Source organism: Indicator indicator, chromosome 37 (genome assembly GCF_027791375.1).
Source record: "Indicator indicator isolate 239-I01 chromosome 37, UM_Iind_1.1, whole genome shotgun sequence".
NCBI lineage: Eukaryota > Metazoa > Chordata > Aves > Piciformes > Indicatoridae > Indicator > Indicator indicator.
In genome coordinates, this window is record NC_072046.1 from 875,973 (window position 1) to 894,559 (window position 18,587).

The window sequence follows — 18,587 nt, forward strand, 5'->3', positions numbered from 1 at the left end:
GTGGGGGTTGGTCTCTTCTCACTAGGAACAAGTGACAGGAAGAAATGGCCTCAAGGTGCCCCAGGGAAGATTTAGGTTGGACATCAGAAGAAACTTCTTCACTGAAAAGGTTCCCAATGACTGGCACAGGCTGCCCAGGGAGGTGGTTGAATCCCCATCCCTGAAGGTGTTTAAAAGAGGCAGAGGTGTGGTGCTGAGGGCCATGGTTTGGCACCAGCCTTGGCAGAGTTTAAGACTGGTTGGACTGGATGACCCTTGAAAGTTTTTTTTTTTTTTCAACCAAAACAATTCTGTGGGATTTGCCACGAGGAGCAAGAGACAAAGGGCTGCAGAAGCAGAGCTGAGCCATGCCAAGGTCTCACCTGCTCAAAGCCAGGTTCATTGTGGTAGGGGTTCTCAGTCATCAGGGACTGGATGGAGATGAGGACTGAGGAGATACTCTGTGCTGGGCTCCATGCAGGCCCGGTCCAGGTGCTGAGGCATCAAAACAGAAAAGCATCAATTAAACACCACAGGACTGCTTGAGTGAGCACCAGCCCTCCAACCACCACCACCACTCAGGAAGCTTGGGAAAGCACAACTCTACCTCACAGAAAGGAGACAGGAAGAGAAAACAGCTGCTGCAGATACAAAAAGCACTGGACACTGAGGAAGTTCTCAAGGTCAAAGTCATCTATTCTCTGTCCTCTCAACCAAATGAGTGCTTGAGGAACACAAGAGAGGCTGGGAAAGTGCTGCCACAACACAGAGCATCACACAGCAGAAAAATAACACTGCTGAGTGTTTTCAGGGAACTTTAAAGCTGTGGTTATCACCTCACAACAGCAGCCTGCAGCTACACAAGCTGCCAGTACTATCCGAAGTCAAACCCGAGCCAGCTCTCAGGAACTGAAAGCTGATTTTCAGATTGCTGCTGCAGCCACTCAGCACAAGGACTGCAACTGAAAGCACCAAGGGATGCTCTGCCACAAGGAAGAAGCTCTTCAGTGGTAAAATACTGGAAGAGGTTGCCCAGGGATGTGGTTGAAGCCCCAACCCTGCAGGCACTCAAGACCAGGCTTGGAGTGGCTCTGGGCAGCCTGATCTGGTTGGAAGGGGGGGTGGGCAAGATGCCCTTTGAGGGTCCCTTCCAACCTGATGCAATCTGTGTGAACACAGTGTCCATTTCATACACACAGGGCAACAACAAAAAAGAAAACAAACCACCTTTGCCCAGAACCAGCAAGAAGCAGGAAATAAAGCTGTTTGTGCTGCTTGCCCTTAACATCCTAGCTCCAGATACAGCCCTGGGAGCTCTCCCTGGGAGCTGAACAAGGATGTGCTGACCCACATACGCTCCTCCAAAATCCTTTCACTGCCAGCTCCCTCCGTGTTTCCCATTTCTGCTAAGGCTGAGGCTCTTTGTTCACTCTTCAGTAATTCAGCTGCCCTGATGGGGCTGCAGTTGCAGGAGCAAGAAGGCAGCAGGTGTGGGAGCTGCTGGGCACTCAGACCCCTGAGACATGGACGTGCCCTGCAGGCATCAGCATCCAGCTCACTCGCCCAGGAAGGCTCCCGTGCCAAGGAAGATGTTTCCCAGCATCATTCCACCAGTCCTAAACCAGTACCTAGCAGCTGGGGAGCATCAGCTACTTGGCACAGTGCTGCTGGGATCAACTACTTGGAGCAAATTTGGTGTAATCAGCACAGGCACAGTGCTGCTGGGATCAACTACTTGGAGCAAATTTGGTGTAATCAGCACAGGCACAGTGCTGCTGGGATCAACTACTTGGAGCAAATTTGGTGTAATCAGCACAGGCACAGTGCTGCTGGGATCAACTACTTGGAGCAACGTTAGTGTAAGCAGCACAGGCACAGTGCTCCTGGGATCAACTACTTGAAGTAACATTGGTGTAAGCAGCACAGGCACAGTGCTGCTGGTATCAACTACTTGGAGCAACGTTGGTGTAAGCAGCACAGGCACAGTGCTGCTGGTGTCAGCTACTTGGAGCAACGTTGCTGTAAGCAGCACAGGCACAGTGATGCTGGTGTCAACTACTTGGAGCAACGTTGGTGCAAGCAGCACAGGCACAGTGCTGCTGGTATCAACTACTTGGAGCAAGGTTGGTGTAATCAGCACAGGCACAGTGCTGCTGGTACAACTACTTGGAGCAATGTTGGTGTAATCAGCACAGGCACAGTGCTGCTGGTATCAACTACTTGGAGCAATGTTGGTGTAAGCAGCACAGGCACAGTGATGCTGGGATCAACTACTTGGAGCAAATTTGGTGTAATCAGCACAGGCACAGTGCTGCTGGGATCAACTACTTGGAGCAAATTTGGTGTAATCAGCACAGGCACAGTGCTGCTGGGATCAACTACTTGGAGCAACGTTAGTGTAAGCAGCACAGGCACAGTGCTCCTGGGATCAACTACTTGGAGTAACATTGGTGCAAGCAGCACAGGCACAGTGCTGCTGGTATCAACTACTTGGAGCAACGTTGGTGTAAGCAGCACAGGCACAGTGCTGCTGGTGTCAGCTACTTGGAGCAACGTTGCTGTAAGCAGCACAGGCACAGTGATGCTGGTGTCAACTACTTGGAGCAACGTTGGTGCAAGCAGCACAGGCACAGTGCTGCTGGTATCAACTACTTGGAGCAAGGTTGGTGTAATCAGCACAGGCACAGTGCTGCTGGTACAACTACTTGGAGCAATGTTGGTGTAATCAGCACAGGCACAGTGCTGCTGGTATCAACTACTTGGAGCAATGTTGGTGTAAGCAGCACAGGCACAGTGATGCTGGGATCAACTACTTGGAGCAAATTTGGTGTAATCAGCACAGGCACAGTGCTGCTGGGATCAACTACTTGGAGCAAATTTGGTGTAATCAGCACAGGCACAGTGCTGCTGGGATCAACTACTTGGAGCAACGTTAGTGTAAGCAGCACAGGCACAGTGCTCCTGGGATCAACTACTTGGAGTAACATTGGTGCAAGCAGCACAGGCACAGTGCTGCTGGTATCAACTACTTGGAGCAACGTTGGTGTAAGCAGCACAGGCACAGTGCTGCTGGTGTCAGCTACTTGGAGCAACGTTGCTGTAAGCAGCACAGGCACAGTGATGCTGGTGTCAACTACTTGGAGCAACGTTGGTGCAAGCAGCACAGGCACAGTGCTGCTGGTATCAACTACTTGGAGCAAGGTTGGTGTAATCAGCACAGGCACAGTGCTGCTGGTACAACTACTTGGAGCAATGTTGGTGTAATCAGCACAGGCACAGTGCTGCTGGTATCAACTACTTGGAGCAATGTTGGTGTAAGCAGCACAGGCACAGTGATGCTGGTGTCAACTACTTGGAGCAATGTTGGTGCAAGCAGCACAGGCACAGTGCTGCTGGGATCAACTATTTGGAGCAACGTTGGTGTAAGCAGCACAGGCACAGTGCTGCTGGTATCAACTACTTGGTGTAACATTGCTCTAAGCAGCACAGGCACAGTGCTGCTGGTATCAACTATTTGGAGCAATGTTGGTGCAAGCAGCACAGGCACAGTGCTGCTGGGATCAACTACTTGGAGCAACGTTGGTGTAAGCAGCACAGGCACAGTGCTGCTGGTGTCAGCTGCTTGGAGCAACGTTGGTGTAAGCAGCACAGGCACAGTGCTGCTGGTGTCAACTACTTGGAGCAAGGTTGGTGTAATCAGCACAGGCACAGTGCTGCTGGTATCAACTACTTGGAGCAACGTTGGTGTAAGCAGCACAGGCACAGTGCTGCTGGTGTCAACTACTTGGAGCAACGTTGGTGTAAGCAGCACAGGCACAGTGCTGCTGGTGTCAACTACTTGGAGCAAGGTTGGTGTAATCAGCACAGGCACAGTGCTGCTGGTATCAACTACTTGGAGCAATGTTGGTGTAATCAGCACAGGCACAGTGCTGCTGGTGTCAACTACTTGGAGCAACGTTGGTGTAAGCAGCACAGGCACAGTGCTGCTGGGATCAACTATTTGGAGCAACGTTGGTGTAAGCAGCACAGGCACAGTGCTGCTGGGATCAACTACTTGGAGTAACATTGGTGTAAGCAGCACAGGCACAGTGCTGCAGGTATCAACTACTTGGAGCAACGTTGGTGTAAGCAGCACAGGCACAGCACTGCTGGTGTCAACTACTTGGAGCAACGTTGGTGTAAGCAGCACAGGCACAGTGCTGCTGGGATCAACTACTTGGAGCAACGTTAGTGTAAGCAGCACAGGCACAGTGCTGCTGGGATCAACTACTTGGAGTAACATTGGTGTAAGCAGCACAGGCACAGTGCTGCAGGTATCAACTACTTGGAGCAACATTGGTGTAAGCAGCACAGGCACAGCACTGCTGGTGTCAACTACTTGGAGCAACGTTGGTGTAAGCAGCACAGGCACAGCGCTGCTGGTATCAACTACTTGGAGTAACGTTGGTGTAAGCAGCACAGGCACAGTGCTGCTGGTATCAACTACTTGGTGTAACATTGCTCTAAGCAGCACAGGCACAGTGCTGCTGGTATCAACTATTTGGAGTAACGTTGGTGTAAGCAGCACAGGCACAGTGCTGCTGGTATCAACTACTTGGTGTAACATTGCTCTAAGCAGCACAGGCACAGTGCTGCTGGTATCAACTATTTGGAGCAATGTTGGTGCAAGCAGCACAGGCACAGTGCTGCTGGGATCAACTACTTGGAGCAACGTTGGTGTAAGCAGCACAGGCACAGTGCTGCTGGTGTCAGCTGCTTGGAGTAACATTGCTGTAATCAGCACAGGCACAGTGCTGCTGGTGTCAACTACTTGGAGCAACGTTGGTGTAAGCAGCACAGGCACAGTGCTGCTGGTGTCAACTACTTGGAGCAAGGTTGGTGTAATCAGCACAGGCACAGTGCTGCTGGTATCAACTACTTGGAGCAATGTTGGTGTAATCAGCACAGGCACAGTGCTGCTGGTGTCAACTACTTGGAGCAACGTTGGTGTAAGCAGCACAGGCACAGTGCTGCTGGGATCAACTATTTGGAGCAACGTTAGTGTAAGCAGCACAGGCACAGTGCTGCTGGGATCAACTACTTGGAGTAACATTGGTGTAAGCAGCACAGGCACAGTGCTGCAGGTATCAACTACTTGGAGCAACGTTGGTGTAAGCAGCACAGGCACAGCACTGCTGGTGTCAACTACTTGGAGCAACGTTGGTGTAAGCAGCACAGGCACAGTGCTGCAGGTATCAACTACTTGGAGCAACGTTGGTGTAAGCAGCACAGGCACAGCACTGCTGGTGTCAACTACTTGGAGCAACGTTGGTGTAAGCAGCACAGGCACAGTGCTGCTGGGATCAACTACTTGGAGCAACGTTAGTGTAAGCAACACAGGCACAGTGCTGCTGGTATCAACTACTTGGAGTAACGTTGGTGTAAGCAGCACAGGCACAGTGCTGCTGGTATCAACTACTTGGTGTAACATTGCTCTAAGCAGCACAGGCACAGTGCTGCTGGTATCAACTATTTGGAGTAACGTTGGTGTAAGCAGCACAGGCACAGTGCTGCTGGTATCAACTACTTGGTGTAACATTGCTCTAAGCAGCACAGGCACAGTGCTGCTGGTATCAACTATTTGGAGCAACGTTAGTGTAAGCAACACAGGCATAGTGCTGCTGGTATCAACTACCTGGAGCAATGTTGGTGCAAGCAGCACAGGCACAGCACTGCTGAAGCCACCCCACCACGTCATTGCTCAGACTCCTGCTTGGTTGAACAAATCCCTGGAGCAATTCAAGCTGTCACTGTCCCTTCCTCACCTGCCTGCTGCTGTTACTCCCCCTCTGCAGCAGAAGGAACCACCTACTAACACCTCCATTGCACCAGGCCAGAGTCTCAGCAAAAGCCTTTCTTCACTGGCAGCTGAAACTCTCCCAGCTGGGGCTGTCCCACCACAGCCAGGGTTCCATGAGAGCTGTTCACTCAAGCAGGGCTTTCACATGTTGACCTCAAGCAGGAGGAGAACCAACATTTGGAGCAGTGGAGCCTGTTTGAACAGGCAGCACAGGAGCAGCACTTGTAAATCATTACACCACAGCTCAGCCCCACTTAATACATGGAGGTGGAAGGCCAGAGCAGTCAGATGGCTCTCTCAAGGAAGTTCTTAAGTGGCTTTTAATTTCTTGTATTTCTTTTGAAAACTCCACACAGAGAGAGGAAATTAAAACCACAAAAGCCTACATTCAGATAACATTTAAGGATCAGGCTGGCAAAGCACAAAAACAGAAGAAACGAAGTGCTTGGTCACAGGCTTTGGAAAGGGAAGTAGGAGAAAAGTGGCAACAGGAGAAGAGTGTGACAGGGGAGGTTTAGATTGGATATCAGGAACAATTTCTTCACTGCAAGAGTGGTCAGGCATTGGAAGAGGCTGCCCAGGGAGGCAGTGGAGTCCCCATCCCTGGAGGTGTTCAAAAAACCTGTGGCCATGGCACTTGGGGCCATGGTGGTGTTGCTGGTTGGACTGGATGGTCCTGGAGGCCTTTTCCAGCTGAAACAATTCTGTGATTCTGTGACAGTGGCAGCACCTACTGAACTTTGTGCTTCCTCCTGCTCTCTTCTCAGGTGCTTTTAAAGACAAGTTTGTGCCACACAGAATCACAGAATGTTGACAGGTTGGAAGGGACCTCCAGAGATCATCCAGTCCAACTCCCCTGCCCAAGCAGGACCACCCAGGGCTGGTCACACAGAAACACATCCAAGTGGGTTTTGAAAGCTTCCAGAGAAGGAGACTCCACAACCTCTCTGGGCAGCCTGCTCCAGGGCAGTGTATCCTCATGTTGAGGTGGAACCTCCTGGGTTCTATTCCCTGCTCTCTTCTCAGGTGCTTCTAAAGACAACTCTGTGCTCCCCCTGCTCTCTTCTCAGGTGCTTCTAAAGAAAATTCTGTGCTCCCCCTGCTCTCTTCTCAGGTGCTTCTAAAGAAAATTCTGTGCTCCCCCTGCTCTCTTCTCAGGTGCTTCTAAAGACAACTCTGTGCTCCCCCTGCTCTCTTCTCAGGTGCTTCTAAAGACAACACTGTGCTCCCCCTGCTCTCTTCTCAGGTGCTTCTAAAGAAAATTCTGTGCTCCCCCTGCTCTCTTCTCAGGTACTTCTAGAGACAACTCTGTGCTCCCCCTGCTCTCTTCTCAGGTGCTTCTAAAGAAAATTCTGTGCTCCCCCTGCTCTCTTCTCAGGTACTTCTAGAGACAACTCTGTGCTCCCCCTGCTCTCTTCTCAGGTGCTTCTAAAGACAACTCTGTGCTCCCCCTGCTCTCTTCTCAGGTGCTTCTAAAGACAACTCTGTGCTCCCCCTGCTCTCTTCTCAGGTGCTTCTAAAGACAAGTCTGTGCTCCCCCTGCTCTCTTCTCAGGTGCTTCTAAAGAAAATTCTGTGCTCCCCCTGCTCTCTTCTCAGGTGCTTCTAAAGACAACTCTGTGCTCCCCCTGCTCTCTTCTCAGGTGCTTCTAAAGACAACACTGTGCTCCCCCTGCTCTCTTCTCAGGTGCTTCTAAAGAAAATTCTGTGCTCCCCCTGCTCTCTTCTCAGGTACTTCTAGAGACAACTCTGTGCTCCCCCTGCTCTCTTCTCAGGTGCTTCTAAAGAAAATTCTGTGCTCCCCCTGCTCTCTTCTCAGGTACTTCTAGAGACAACTCTGTGCTCCCCCTGCTCTCTTCTCAGGTGCTTCTAAAGACAACTCTGTGCTCCCCCTGCTCTCTTCTCAGGTGCTTCTAAAGACAACTCTGTGCTCCCCCTGCTCTCTCCTCAGGTGTTTCTAAAGAAAATTCTGTGCTCCCCCTGCTCTCTTCTCAGCCAAACCAGACTCTTACTTCAGCAGAGGAATTTGTTCTGCTTTATGACCCTGACTCCACACACAACTTCCCAGAAGCATAAAGGTGCATCCAAGCACATCTGAGCGGGGGCAAGATGAGGGCACGAAGCACCGAGAAGGATGCAGGAGGCAGACCACAGCCTGGATTTTTTTTCCCCCCTCCTAGATTTGTTTTTCCTCCCCCCCCAATCAAAACAGCCAAAGTCTCCTGCTTACCCTAGGATACTGAGGCAGACTTTCCCATTGCGGTAGAAGTTGGGGTTAAACCTCACTGTGTTATTTCCCGTTGTCATCAGTTTGACCCGAGGTGGGTGGATGGGATAATCTGGAGGACAGCGAAACAGGAACAAGAAGAAACCCCCTTCATAAGGCGTGTCAAATGGGCCTGTGATCAATGCATGAATCTGCAAAACAAAAGCCCGTCTTGCGCACCACTTCGAAACTGGCCGGCACCTCCCCCTCCAGAAATCCTCCACCAAGCCAGCCAGAAGGCAAGGAAACCTCCACCCAGGCAGCAGCCAGAGGCAGCGTCCTCCCCAACACACACACACCATGTGCAGGTCGTGCTCAACCCTCCCCATCCTCCTCCCTTCTTCAGGCAAAGCCACTGCTGCACATTTCTCTCCCCCCTGCACGCTGCTTTTTTCTCTCTCCACTGAATATTTCTCTCTCCCTTTTCTGTTCCTCTCTCTCCCTTCCCCACACCTCTCTCCCTCCCTTCCCCACACCTCTCTCCCTCCCTTCCCCACACCTCTCTCCCTCCCTTCCCCACACCTCCCTCCCTCCCTTCCCCACACCTCCCTCCCTCCCTTCCCCACACCTCTCTCCCTCCCTTCCCCACACCTCTCTCCCTCCCCTCCCCACACCTCCCTCCCTCCCTTCCCCACACCTCCCTCCCTCCCTTCCCCACACCTCCCTCCCTCCCTTCCCCACACCTCCCTCCCTCCCTTCCCCACACCTCTCTCTCTCCCTTCCTTCCCCACACCTCCCTCTCTCCCTTCCTTCCCCACACCTCCCTCTCTCCCTTCCTTCCCCACACCTCCCTCTCTCCCTTCCTTCCCCACACCTCCCTCTCTCCCTTCCTTCCCCACACCTCCCTCTCTCCCTTCCTTCCCCACAACTCTCTCTCTCCCCCTTCCCCACACCTCCCTCTCTCCCTTCCTTCCCCACACCTCCCTCTCTCCCTTCCTTCCCCACACCTCCCTCTCTCCCTTCCTTCCCCACACCTCTCTCTTCCCCACACCTCCCTCTCTCCCTTCCTTCCCCACACCTCCCTCTTCCCCACACCTCCCTCTCTCCCTTCCTTCCCCACACCTCCCTCTCTCCCCCTTCCCCACATTCTTCCCCTCTCCCCATCTCTCTCTCCTTTCTCCCCAGCTCTCTCCCCTCCCCTCTGCCACACTCAATGTGCAAAGCAGGTTTCCAACATCAAGGTTTGGCCAGAGTCCACAACAGCTGCCTCCCATCTAGCTCTAACACAGTCCAAACCAGACTGAATCACAATTCAGCTGGTGGGCTCTGCTTAAAAACCAAAACAACAAAAACCCAAAAACCTCCATGAAGTCAGATTTCAAATATGAAAAAAAAAAAAAAAAGAAATCTAATTTTAGAAAGAAAGGAAAAAAATATTCAGAATTTCTGCCAAAATTGAAGCATTCCTTTGATTTTATGATCTCCTGCTGATTTGGTCTTATTGAAACCAATCATTCCATCTCCCCTGCCAGGATCTGAAATTAAGATCCTATTCTCTCCATGCTAATTACCCTCAAAGATCCCAATTGTATAGCAGGAAATCTATTCCCTTTAGGGTATTAGGGAAGTTTACTCCCCAAGAGATCCAAGCAGTCTCCTGTAAGGATCCCCCCAAAAGCCTCAGCATTCCTGTTCTATGCACCCTTCCTTCCCTTGAAGGGCATTTTGGCACTTGGAGCTCCCAACTGAATGAAGGCAGAGCTGCAGTGAGGAGTTGCCTGTGCAGAGACCCTCCCCTCTGTGCCACCTCCAAAAACCCAGGTGCCCTAAATCAGGCAGGAGCTTACATTTAAGGGAATCTTTTGGCAGGGGGGAGTGGGAGAAGTGTGCAGCAGAGGTTAAATAAACAAAGCAAACCCCCCCACACACACACACATACACACACACAGAGCTCTTAGGACACAGCACAGAGCAGGTGACATTGGCTGGAGAAAGGGCAGCAAAGAAATACCAGATGAAGAGCACAGCTGGAGCAACATCTGCCTCTCAGCTCACTTGCATTCTCTCTGAAATTCCCAGTCCTGGAAAACCCTGAGAGCCAGGAGAGGCCACAGCCAAGTCTGCACAACTAGGGAGCAGGTCTGCTGGAGGCATTGTGGTGGGAGAGGCTGCGTGGGCCAGACCTGGTAGCTACAAGAACTCAAGGGGGCAGCTCCCCAGCAGGACAGGGTTGGGATGCAGGGACACATCTCTACCAGCACCCAACAATTAACCATCTCCAGTTTCCACAGGTGAGTTGTAGATACTCCCAGCATTGCTCGTGGTTAACGGGGAAGCTTCTCAGGGAGGCTGGGGATGAGCTTTCCACGGAGCTCTCCCTTCTTTGAGCTGCTCTAGTGATTGTTTTGAAGTATCAAGTAGAATGAAAGGAGCTGGACAAGCACCCAACTAGCTCAGAGAGCTACTAGAACAGAGTTGGCTTTATCTGTGGCAGCTTCTCAGATCCACTTCCCTCAAAAGCCTCCTCCCATTTTAAAGGCAGCTCAATGTCACCAAGCAAACTGGAGCCTCATTATGCTCTTGTGCAAGACTCACTCTGACTTCTCTCCAAACATGCAGGGAATGCTCCCTGTTTGGGCAAACCCTTACAGCAGCCATCAGCAGCAATCACATCCAGAGAAACAGAAAGTTAAACCAGCTCCAAATCTTCTCTTACCTTGGTCATGTCGTGGGGATCAGGCACCACAAACATTCCCGGGGGCGGTTCCTTGTAAATGGACATGATATCCCTGAACAAAGGAAACAGGAATTAGCCATCATCTCCCTTGGGCTCATCAGCCCTCCAGCAAAGAAGGTTTTAGATGACAAATCCCTGCAGAGATGCAAAGGGAAGCACTTTTAAAATGGAAATGTTCAATCCAGACTGGTGATTAGGAAGAAATTCTTTCCAGTGAGGGTGGGGAGACACTGGAACAGGTTGCCCAGGGAGGTTGTGGCTGCCCCCTCCCAGGAGGTGTTCAAGGCCAGGCTGGATGGGGCCTTGAGCAATCTGATCTAGTGGAAGGTGTCCTTGCTCATGGCAGAGAGGTTGGAACTGGATGATCTTTAAGGCCCCTTCCAACCCAAACCATTCTGTGAATCTATGAACTCACAAAGAGCTAAGCCCTCTGTCCTCTGCCTATGACTGTTTCTTGGCTGACCTCTTCCAAATTATCCCCCAAAAGATTTGGGGCATTTCAAAAGCACAGGCAGCACTCAATAAATCCATCAATACAGGAGGGCATCAGACCAAGCCCACCCTAACTATCTGCTGCTTCAGATTTTCACAGAATGGTTTGGGTTGGAAGGGACCTTCAAGATCATCTTGCTCTAACCCCCTGCCATGGGCAGGGACACCTCCCACCAGACCAGGTTGCTCAAAGCCTCATCCAATATTTTACCACAGATTGGCTCCAGTGCCTAAAAACTTCAACCACAAACTTCCCTGAAGGCAGCTGTTGAAAAAAAGATCCCCCAGGTGAATTCTGTTGTGTAAAAGATGCCTTCCCACCCCCTGTTTTCCTCCCTCACACTCAAGACTATTTACAGGACCCTTCTTTGTACACCCAGCCATTTGTTTTCTCCAAACACACCATGACTCAAACTGCCTTTGAGAACTTACTGCTCTGACAAATTGAGGTTTAATCAGTGGGTTCAAGAGTGGTTAGGCTGCACCTACACACACACAGACTGGCTCACAACAGGCTGCTTTCCTATTGGAATGTGGACTAAATGAATGGAAAAGTAACAAATCACCTACAGCTGGGTGCAGCTTACAGGTAACCTGAACAGTACCCATTACCTTTCAGCACCAAAAAAACCTCCCTCCCAGTATCAGAGCTCCACCAAACTCCCAAGACAAGCTCAGAGATTCACAGATTGCATGGGGTTGGAAGGGTGCCCACCTTGCCCAACCCTCCTGCAGTCAGCAGGGACATCTCCAACTACATCAGGATGTCCAGAGCCACACTAAGTCTGATCTTGAATGTCTCCAGGGATAGAGCCTCAACCACACCCCCAAGCAACCTGTTCCAGTACTTTACCACTCTCATTATGAAGAACTTCCTCCTGATGTCCAACCCTGCTCCAGTTTCAACTCACTGCCTCTTGGTGCTGTGACTACATGCCCTTGGGAACAGTCCTTCTCCAGCCTTCCTGTAGGTCCTTTCCAGATATTGAAATGTAGCCAGAAGGTCTCCCTGCAGCCTTCTCTTTTCCAGGCTGAACAACCCCAATTCTTTCAGCCTGTCTTGGGAAGCACCTTGAGTTCAGAGAGGTTTCAGGGTGAAAACAAGTGAGAGCAACAGGAGTGCCTTGCTCTCCTGCCTACTGTTCTGAAGTCAGCTTTTGGATTATTGGAAGGTGCCCAAATATCTGGTGCCATCTTTGGAAGACATTATACAAGCTCTAGAACATGGATGAGCAAGAACCTGGCAGGCAGTGATACTTGCTCTGAAGGAAGAGGAAGGACTTGTTGAAACAATGCCAGCAGGTCTAACAATACAAGGTCCTAACTGCTCAAAATATCAAAGGCTAATGACAAGGCAGCTTTTACCAGATGAGCCTTGAAAGAGTCAGAGCAACCAAACGGGTGGGCATTGGCAAGAAGGAGGATGGCTACAGGCAGGTTTGGTAGAAACACCCTTAATCGATCATGGATGGAGCCTGCTACCCTCCAACCAGCGCTCCCAAGGGCAGGATGAGAGCTCTGCTGCCAAACGCTCCAGCAGCTCTACATGGGTGGGACAGAGCAGGCAAGGCGAGTCCCAGGGCATGGTGGGGTCCGGGGTCTGCCCGCAGGAAAGCATTAGGACACTGGGAGGGACAGAGGACTGTCCCCAGGCCCAAACCCAAGTCTCCAGGGCCGTTGGTGAGGAAATGGTGAGGCCCAGGGGACCGTTGCCGCCTCGGGGGTACCGAGGACGAAGCAAACGTCTGTGCTGCGTTATGAGTCTCGGCTCCGTGCCCACGTTCCGCCCGGGCAGTCCCCCCAGCAGACACCGGGGCAGGGAGGAGGGGGTTCCCCGGTCTCCAGCTGGATAGGCCCGGGAGAAGCCCCGTGAAGCCAGCAGAAGCTAGAACCGGAGCCACCCCCCCAGGTCGTTAACGGCAGCCGGCAGTGCCCGGGCCGTACTCTCACCGTTTGATCCGCAGAAGACAGGCCGGGCTGGGCCGCTCGCTGTCCCAGTCCCCGCTGACCGTGGGGTCCCAGAAGGCGGAGTGCGTAAGGAGCGCGGCCCCCGCAGCCGCCGCCGCTGCCGCGATGGGGGCGCCGCCGCTCCCCGGGGCGACGCCAGCGCCCGGCGTCGCAGCGCCGAAACCCGCCGCCGCCCAGAGCTCGGCGGGGATGAAGACACCGGGACTCCCCGTTCCGCCTCCCGGGCTGGACGAGGAGCCGCCGCTTCCCGCCGCCGCTGCTGCCGCCGCCAGCACCGCGGCCGGGGCCGCTTCCTCGGCGGCCGGACTCTCCGCCATTCCGCGCCCGGCCTCAGGGTACGCCGCTTCCGGGACTCCGCACCAACGAGCCCGCCGGCCAGAGCGGCCCCCGCCGCGAGCCTCCACCACCGAGCGGCGGCCAGAGCGACGCCTCCCCCGCGCCCCCTCCCACCGCCGGCGCAATCTCCCCCTAGATACCATAGAGTGTCCCCCCCGCCCCGACCTTGGCGCCAGAGCGTCCCCACCCAGACATACGTCACAGGAGGTTGGGGCGTCCTGCTGGGAGCAGAGCGCCTCCTACTGTGATGGAGGTCTCCTGGGGATGGAGGCAGCAGAAAGTTTGGGGCTTTTTGGTTTGAAAAAAGCTGTTTGGAAGTGGCTACTGCAAGAGCAGGGCCTCAGCCTGTGGAAACGCGGCAGAGCCGCGTTTCAGCCCGGATCCTAGGCTTCAAGCCCTACCCAGGGTGCACAGCCTCACCCCACCAAGCCCCAGGAAAACAAACAGCCCACGCAGATTGGGGTGGAAGCCACGACCCCAGCTCCAGGAAGCCAGCAGCTCTGATGGTGGCACGAAGATCATCTCGCACCCCTATACCACCTGCCAGAGGGTTGCAGTAACCCTGTGTTAACAGTGAGCAATTTTAGCTCCAAGGTCACTTTTGCTTCACCACCAGCAGAAATCGTTTGTGCAATTTCACATCTGCAAGGGAGAATAAATGCAACTTACTCAGAGGCAGGAAACTCTTGCTTTCCTAAAGGTATCAAGCCTTGAGTGTCTGACACACAGTTGCCTACTTCCCACCCTGGGAAGATTCCCCAAGCACAGTATGGCTATTGTAGAGTTTCATGTCTGTCCCCAGGAGCCACCCTGGATGCAGATGTAGGATTTTCCCTCTCTCCCTCAGCCAGGGAGTCTCATTTGAGTTCTTTTTGATTTTACCACTGTTTCTCCAACTCACAGGGACAAAGCTTTTGAGTCAAACTCTCAGCCCCTTTCCTTTCATAGGGTGTAGCAAACAGAGCAGTTCATGGACCCCATTCATACCCCCAGGGAGGTCACAACCCTGGTCAGAGGCTTTTAGCACACACAGTAGCTCCAATAATTCAATTACCTAAAGCAGATAACAAGGGAAGCTCCCCCAATGCTCCCCTTCCTACCTTCCTTAAAGGCACAGCTCTTACCACAAGGTCCAAAACTCAGCTTAGGTTCGAGCATTTCTCCTCCCTATCTCATTTCTCCTCCACTCTCTACAACAGCTGAAGCATTGAACTGTTGAGGGTAGAAAAGAAACACAACTGAGTACAGTGATGCACTGAGACAAATGGAGAATGTGACCTTGAAACCAGTCCTTTGTGAAAGAAAACTTTGTTCTTGTACTGCTAATTTAAGTGATGCAAGCATTAATAGACTTCTAAGGCACTCACCTCATACTCTTTCAGCTGTGAAGAATAAAGGCACAACATTTTCAGTAAGGGCCTGTGGAAAAAACACCACTTTGGCAGCTCATCTAGAATGGTTTTCTTGACTAGGGCCATGCTTGTTGGGATTTCTGCACAGATTGGAGCTGTTCAAGGACACTTATCTAACCCACTTCCCATCAGTTTCCCTCTACTCCCACCCTCATTTTATATTTCTCTTATCAATGGGTAGCTCTATAGCTGGGAGATGTCCTCTCTTCACCTCCAAGCAGTTTCCCATCACTTCAAATAGAAAGGAGGGGAAGGAAAAAAAAAAAAAAAAGCCACCAGTTTATTTAGAGAAATCTTTTCTTTAATTGTCAGTCTGGAACGCTGTGATGGAAGCAGACTCGAACCGCAGAGGACAGAGTGACGGATGCCGCAGCCAGGACCAGAAGCTGTCACATAGCAAAGAGGATAAGGAATGCCACCATCAAACAGAAGAGACCCATGGCCTCAGACAGGGCAAAGCCCAGGATGGCATAGGAGAAGAGCTGCTGCTTGAGAGATGGATTCCTGTGCGTTGTACGAGGAGGGGAACAAACCAGACAGAGAAGGGGGGAGAAAAAAAAAAAAAAAAATTCACTGTGAGAAAATGCCCCAGACCACAGAAAACCAGGACTATGTCACACAGGCAATGGATTCTGGAGCACAAACCATATTTAGGGCAGGTAGCCACTGGCTGGAATGAGGAAGCCATGATTTTTATCCCTGGTTTGAGGGATGAAGACATGTTGAACCCCCAAAGGCTGGTTTCACCTGCCTTGATAGTACCAAAGCAGCAGTTCCTGCTACCACAACCAGTGCTTCATTTCTTCTAGGGGCAGACAGAGCTCCACAGAGCAGCTACAGAGTGGAGTCAAACAATTCAGGAATCAAGGATTGTAACAACCATTTTATACCCCAAGGACTGCTCCAGTTTACGCTGTGTCTGCTGATACACACTCCCCAGGCAGAGCCGGACAGATAATCCAGAGAAAGCTCTACTCATCAGTTCAGTTCAGTGCTGGAAGAAGGGAATCTACTCAAGCCAGCCTGGCACCTTACTCACCTGGCATAGCCAATGATCAAGCTGCCAAACACCGTCCCAATACCCGCTCCTGACCCAGCCACCCCAACCGTGGCAGCTCCAGCACCGATGAACTTTGCAGCAGTGTCAATGTCCCTGGAAACGGCGCTGGTTTGGAACTCACGGCGGGTCAGCTGCAGGTGGGAAACACCAGCTGGCTGTGGGATACGAGAGAAAACACACCAAAATGGCATTTTTAACCATAAATAGAACTGTTTTATTAATAAAACGTTAACAACAGTTATCCTCAAAGCAGAGAAAGATCAGTCAAGTTTATTAAGTCACCCCAAATGTGGGCTAGAAGCTGTGTCCTTGTATGAGCCACTCTCCTGACATCCAAACTTACTTTTTTATCTCAGGAGCAGCCATCACCTACCACAGGTAGCAAGCACAGCAGAAGAAAACCAAGTTTACCAGGTTTGAGTCTCACCTGTACAATCTGAACCTCAGGCCTGCTGAAAACAGACACGGAAACTGGTCTGGCCAGAGCCCTGGAACAGCACCGGAGCTGGAGCAAAACACAGACAATTAACTCCTGGAATTGGACGTATCCACACTAATTCTTGGGAAAGCACAATTATTTTATGAAGAACAGTCTTAAAGAGTGCTTTTAAAACATCTCAAGAATGAAACAAGCTTAAAAAAATTAAGGCATGTGCCTTAGAGATATTCCCATTTTAACCAGCTGGATCATGTCCATGAGTGATACCACCACAGACCACATACTGCAGCACAAGGAGTGTCACATCTGCTCCAGCTGTTCAGTCATTACCACAATCCCATGCATTGTGTTCCTAATCAATACCTTGAAAGAAAGGGGGGGAATGTATGTCTCAGTGGTAGTTAACTTATCTTTGGGGAAGCCTTTGGGCCTGCAGTTCAATGCACACCTACTAAGACGGTAGGAATCACCCTCCGGTCAGCAGAGGTCACCTTGTTTCCCCTCCTTCTGAAATCCTCAGTAAAACAAACCCACCCAATCCTACCTCAACTGCATTTTGGGCAGCATTTTGAACCAAACATCCCACAGAAAGGCTCTGCAGTTGTGTATCTCTGCTAACTATTATTAAACTCCTCTGAAGAAAAGACGACTTACCAGAGCTGGAGAGCTGAGGAGAGCCAAAGGAGCCTGCATTTTGCTTAATCTATTATAAATAAAAGGCAATTGGAAACCCCAACCATTCAACATTCCTCACCCCGCGACTGGTACACAATCCCTCTATCTATAACCACGTCCCCGAGCTGTGTCCGAAGGCTTTCCTTACCGCCCCCACACACAGCTCTGCGCTCCCCCGCCGCCCGCCCTTCCTCCGTTAACCATCATTTGGGTCCTGCCCAGGGCAAACTCAGAGCTCCGCATTTTACCCTTCCCTGACCCGCCCGAAGCCCCCACCAAAGCCCAGCTGTGCCCGCCCGAGCCCAGGGAGGTGCGTGGAGACAGCGGAAGCGCAGACCCTCGTCGCGTCCTCCGTGGCTGCCACCTCCCAGCGAAGGGCACGGCACGGCCGAGTGCCGACCCCACCACCCGGCCGGGTTCATGACTGCTCCTCAGCCAGCAGAGCCTCCCCCGCTACCAGCGGGCGAACCACAGTGGCCGGAGAGGGGCAACCGGGCCGGGAGCGGGGCCCACCTGCACAGAGTCTGCTCGGGGCTGCGGCAGTGGCGGCTGTGAGAGGACCGCGGCGCCCCCGCCCCGCTCACCTTGCCGTGTCCCCCCGCGTCCTCCGCTCTCATTGGCTGCTGCCACTATTGGCGCGCTGCATCCTGGGATAACGTCCGAGCTCTCTATTGGCTGCGGCTGAGCTAGCCCCCTCCTCCCAGCATCCGGGACAGTGCAACGGGACGGGAGGGCGGTGTCGCGATGCGAGTTACTATTGGTTGGTTATTTCCTCTGCCTGCTTGTTGATTGGCTAGAGGTCTCCCAGAGAGCAATGGGGCGCTCTGGGCGGCTCCTGGCACCGGGGAAGCGGGGCGGTGATGGCGGCGGGAAGCCGCTCTCTCCGGTGCTGGCGGCGGGAAGCCGCTCTCTCCGGTGCTGGCGGCTGCTGCGCCCCCTCCGGCACTCGCCCTCTTCTGCTCTCGCTCCTAAAAGATCGTTTTGCACTTTTAGACCTTTTCCCGTCGTTTATTAAAGGGCCCCTTTCAGCCATGGCTGGAACCGAGGTTTAATGCCGCCACCCTCGGGAGGGAAAATTGCCGGCCGGCCGTGGTGCAGCGACATGGCCTCGCTCCTTGTTCCTTTACCAACAGCCTCAACTGTTGGGGATCGCCGCCGGGTGAGCCGAAGGGAGGCTCACCGAGCCCGAGGCTACCGGTGTCCAGCCCATCGGGGGTCCGCCGGAGCAGGAGAGCTGTTGGAAGGACCCCAGGGCCGTAGCTTGTTACCAGGAGGTTAAGTTCCTGCTTTGCCAAACAACCTGAACTTCTGTGTACCCCCTTCCCGAGCCTGGCAGCCCAGCACAACGGACACCGGTGCCCCCGCTCTCTGCCCACCCGGCAGAAGGAGGGCCGACACGGAAGGGCGGTACCGGGGCTGAGGGTCACTCCCGCACCGAATCACGG

General features: G+C 52.6%; 2 protein-coding genes across 3 annotated transcripts in view; both read right to left on the reverse strand.

Annotated features, from left to right (window-relative positions):
- UBE2Z (ubiquitin conjugating enzyme E2 Z) overlaps nucleotides 1-13,537 on the reverse strand; it is an 18,522-nt gene extending 4,985 nt beyond the window's left edge. The window contains exons 1-4 of the mRNA XM_054396517.1: nucleotides 13,203-13,537; nucleotides 10,740-10,812; nucleotides 8,048-8,235; nucleotides 363-474 (exon numbers count right to left, since the gene is read on the reverse strand). Coding sequence (XP_054252492.1) covers nucleotides 363-474; nucleotides 8,048-8,235; nucleotides 10,740-10,812; nucleotides 13,203-13,537 — 708 coding nt within the window. The remainder of the gene's footprint in view (nucleotides 1-362; nucleotides 475-8,047; nucleotides 8,236-10,739; nucleotides 10,813-13,202) is intronic.
- Nucleotides 13,538-15,246: 1,709 nt separating this feature from the next.
- ATP5MC1 (ATP synthase membrane subunit c locus 1) lies at nucleotides 15,247-17,770 on the reverse strand. 2 transcript variants are annotated; one of them, XM_054396516.1, is made up of 5 exons: nucleotides 17,727-17,770; nucleotides 17,122-17,170; nucleotides 16,456-16,533; nucleotides 16,008-16,183; nucleotides 15,247-15,472 (listed from the first exon to the last, which is right to left on the reverse strand). In XM_054396516.1, the coding sequence occupies exons 2-5, from the start codon at nucleotides 17,158-17,160 to the stop codon at nucleotides 15,358-15,360; spliced, it is 408 nt and encodes a 135-aa protein (XP_054252491.1). In that variant the 5' UTR covers nucleotides 17,161-17,170; nucleotides 17,727-17,770; the 3' UTR covers nucleotides 15,247-15,357. The 2 variants fall into 2 exon arrangements, with proteins under 2 accessions (XP_054252491.1, XP_054252490.1); XM_054396515.1 differs by lacking the exon at nucleotides 17,727-17,770 and adding an exon at nucleotides 17,656-17,718.
- Nucleotides 17,771-18,587: the final 817 nt, after the last annotated feature.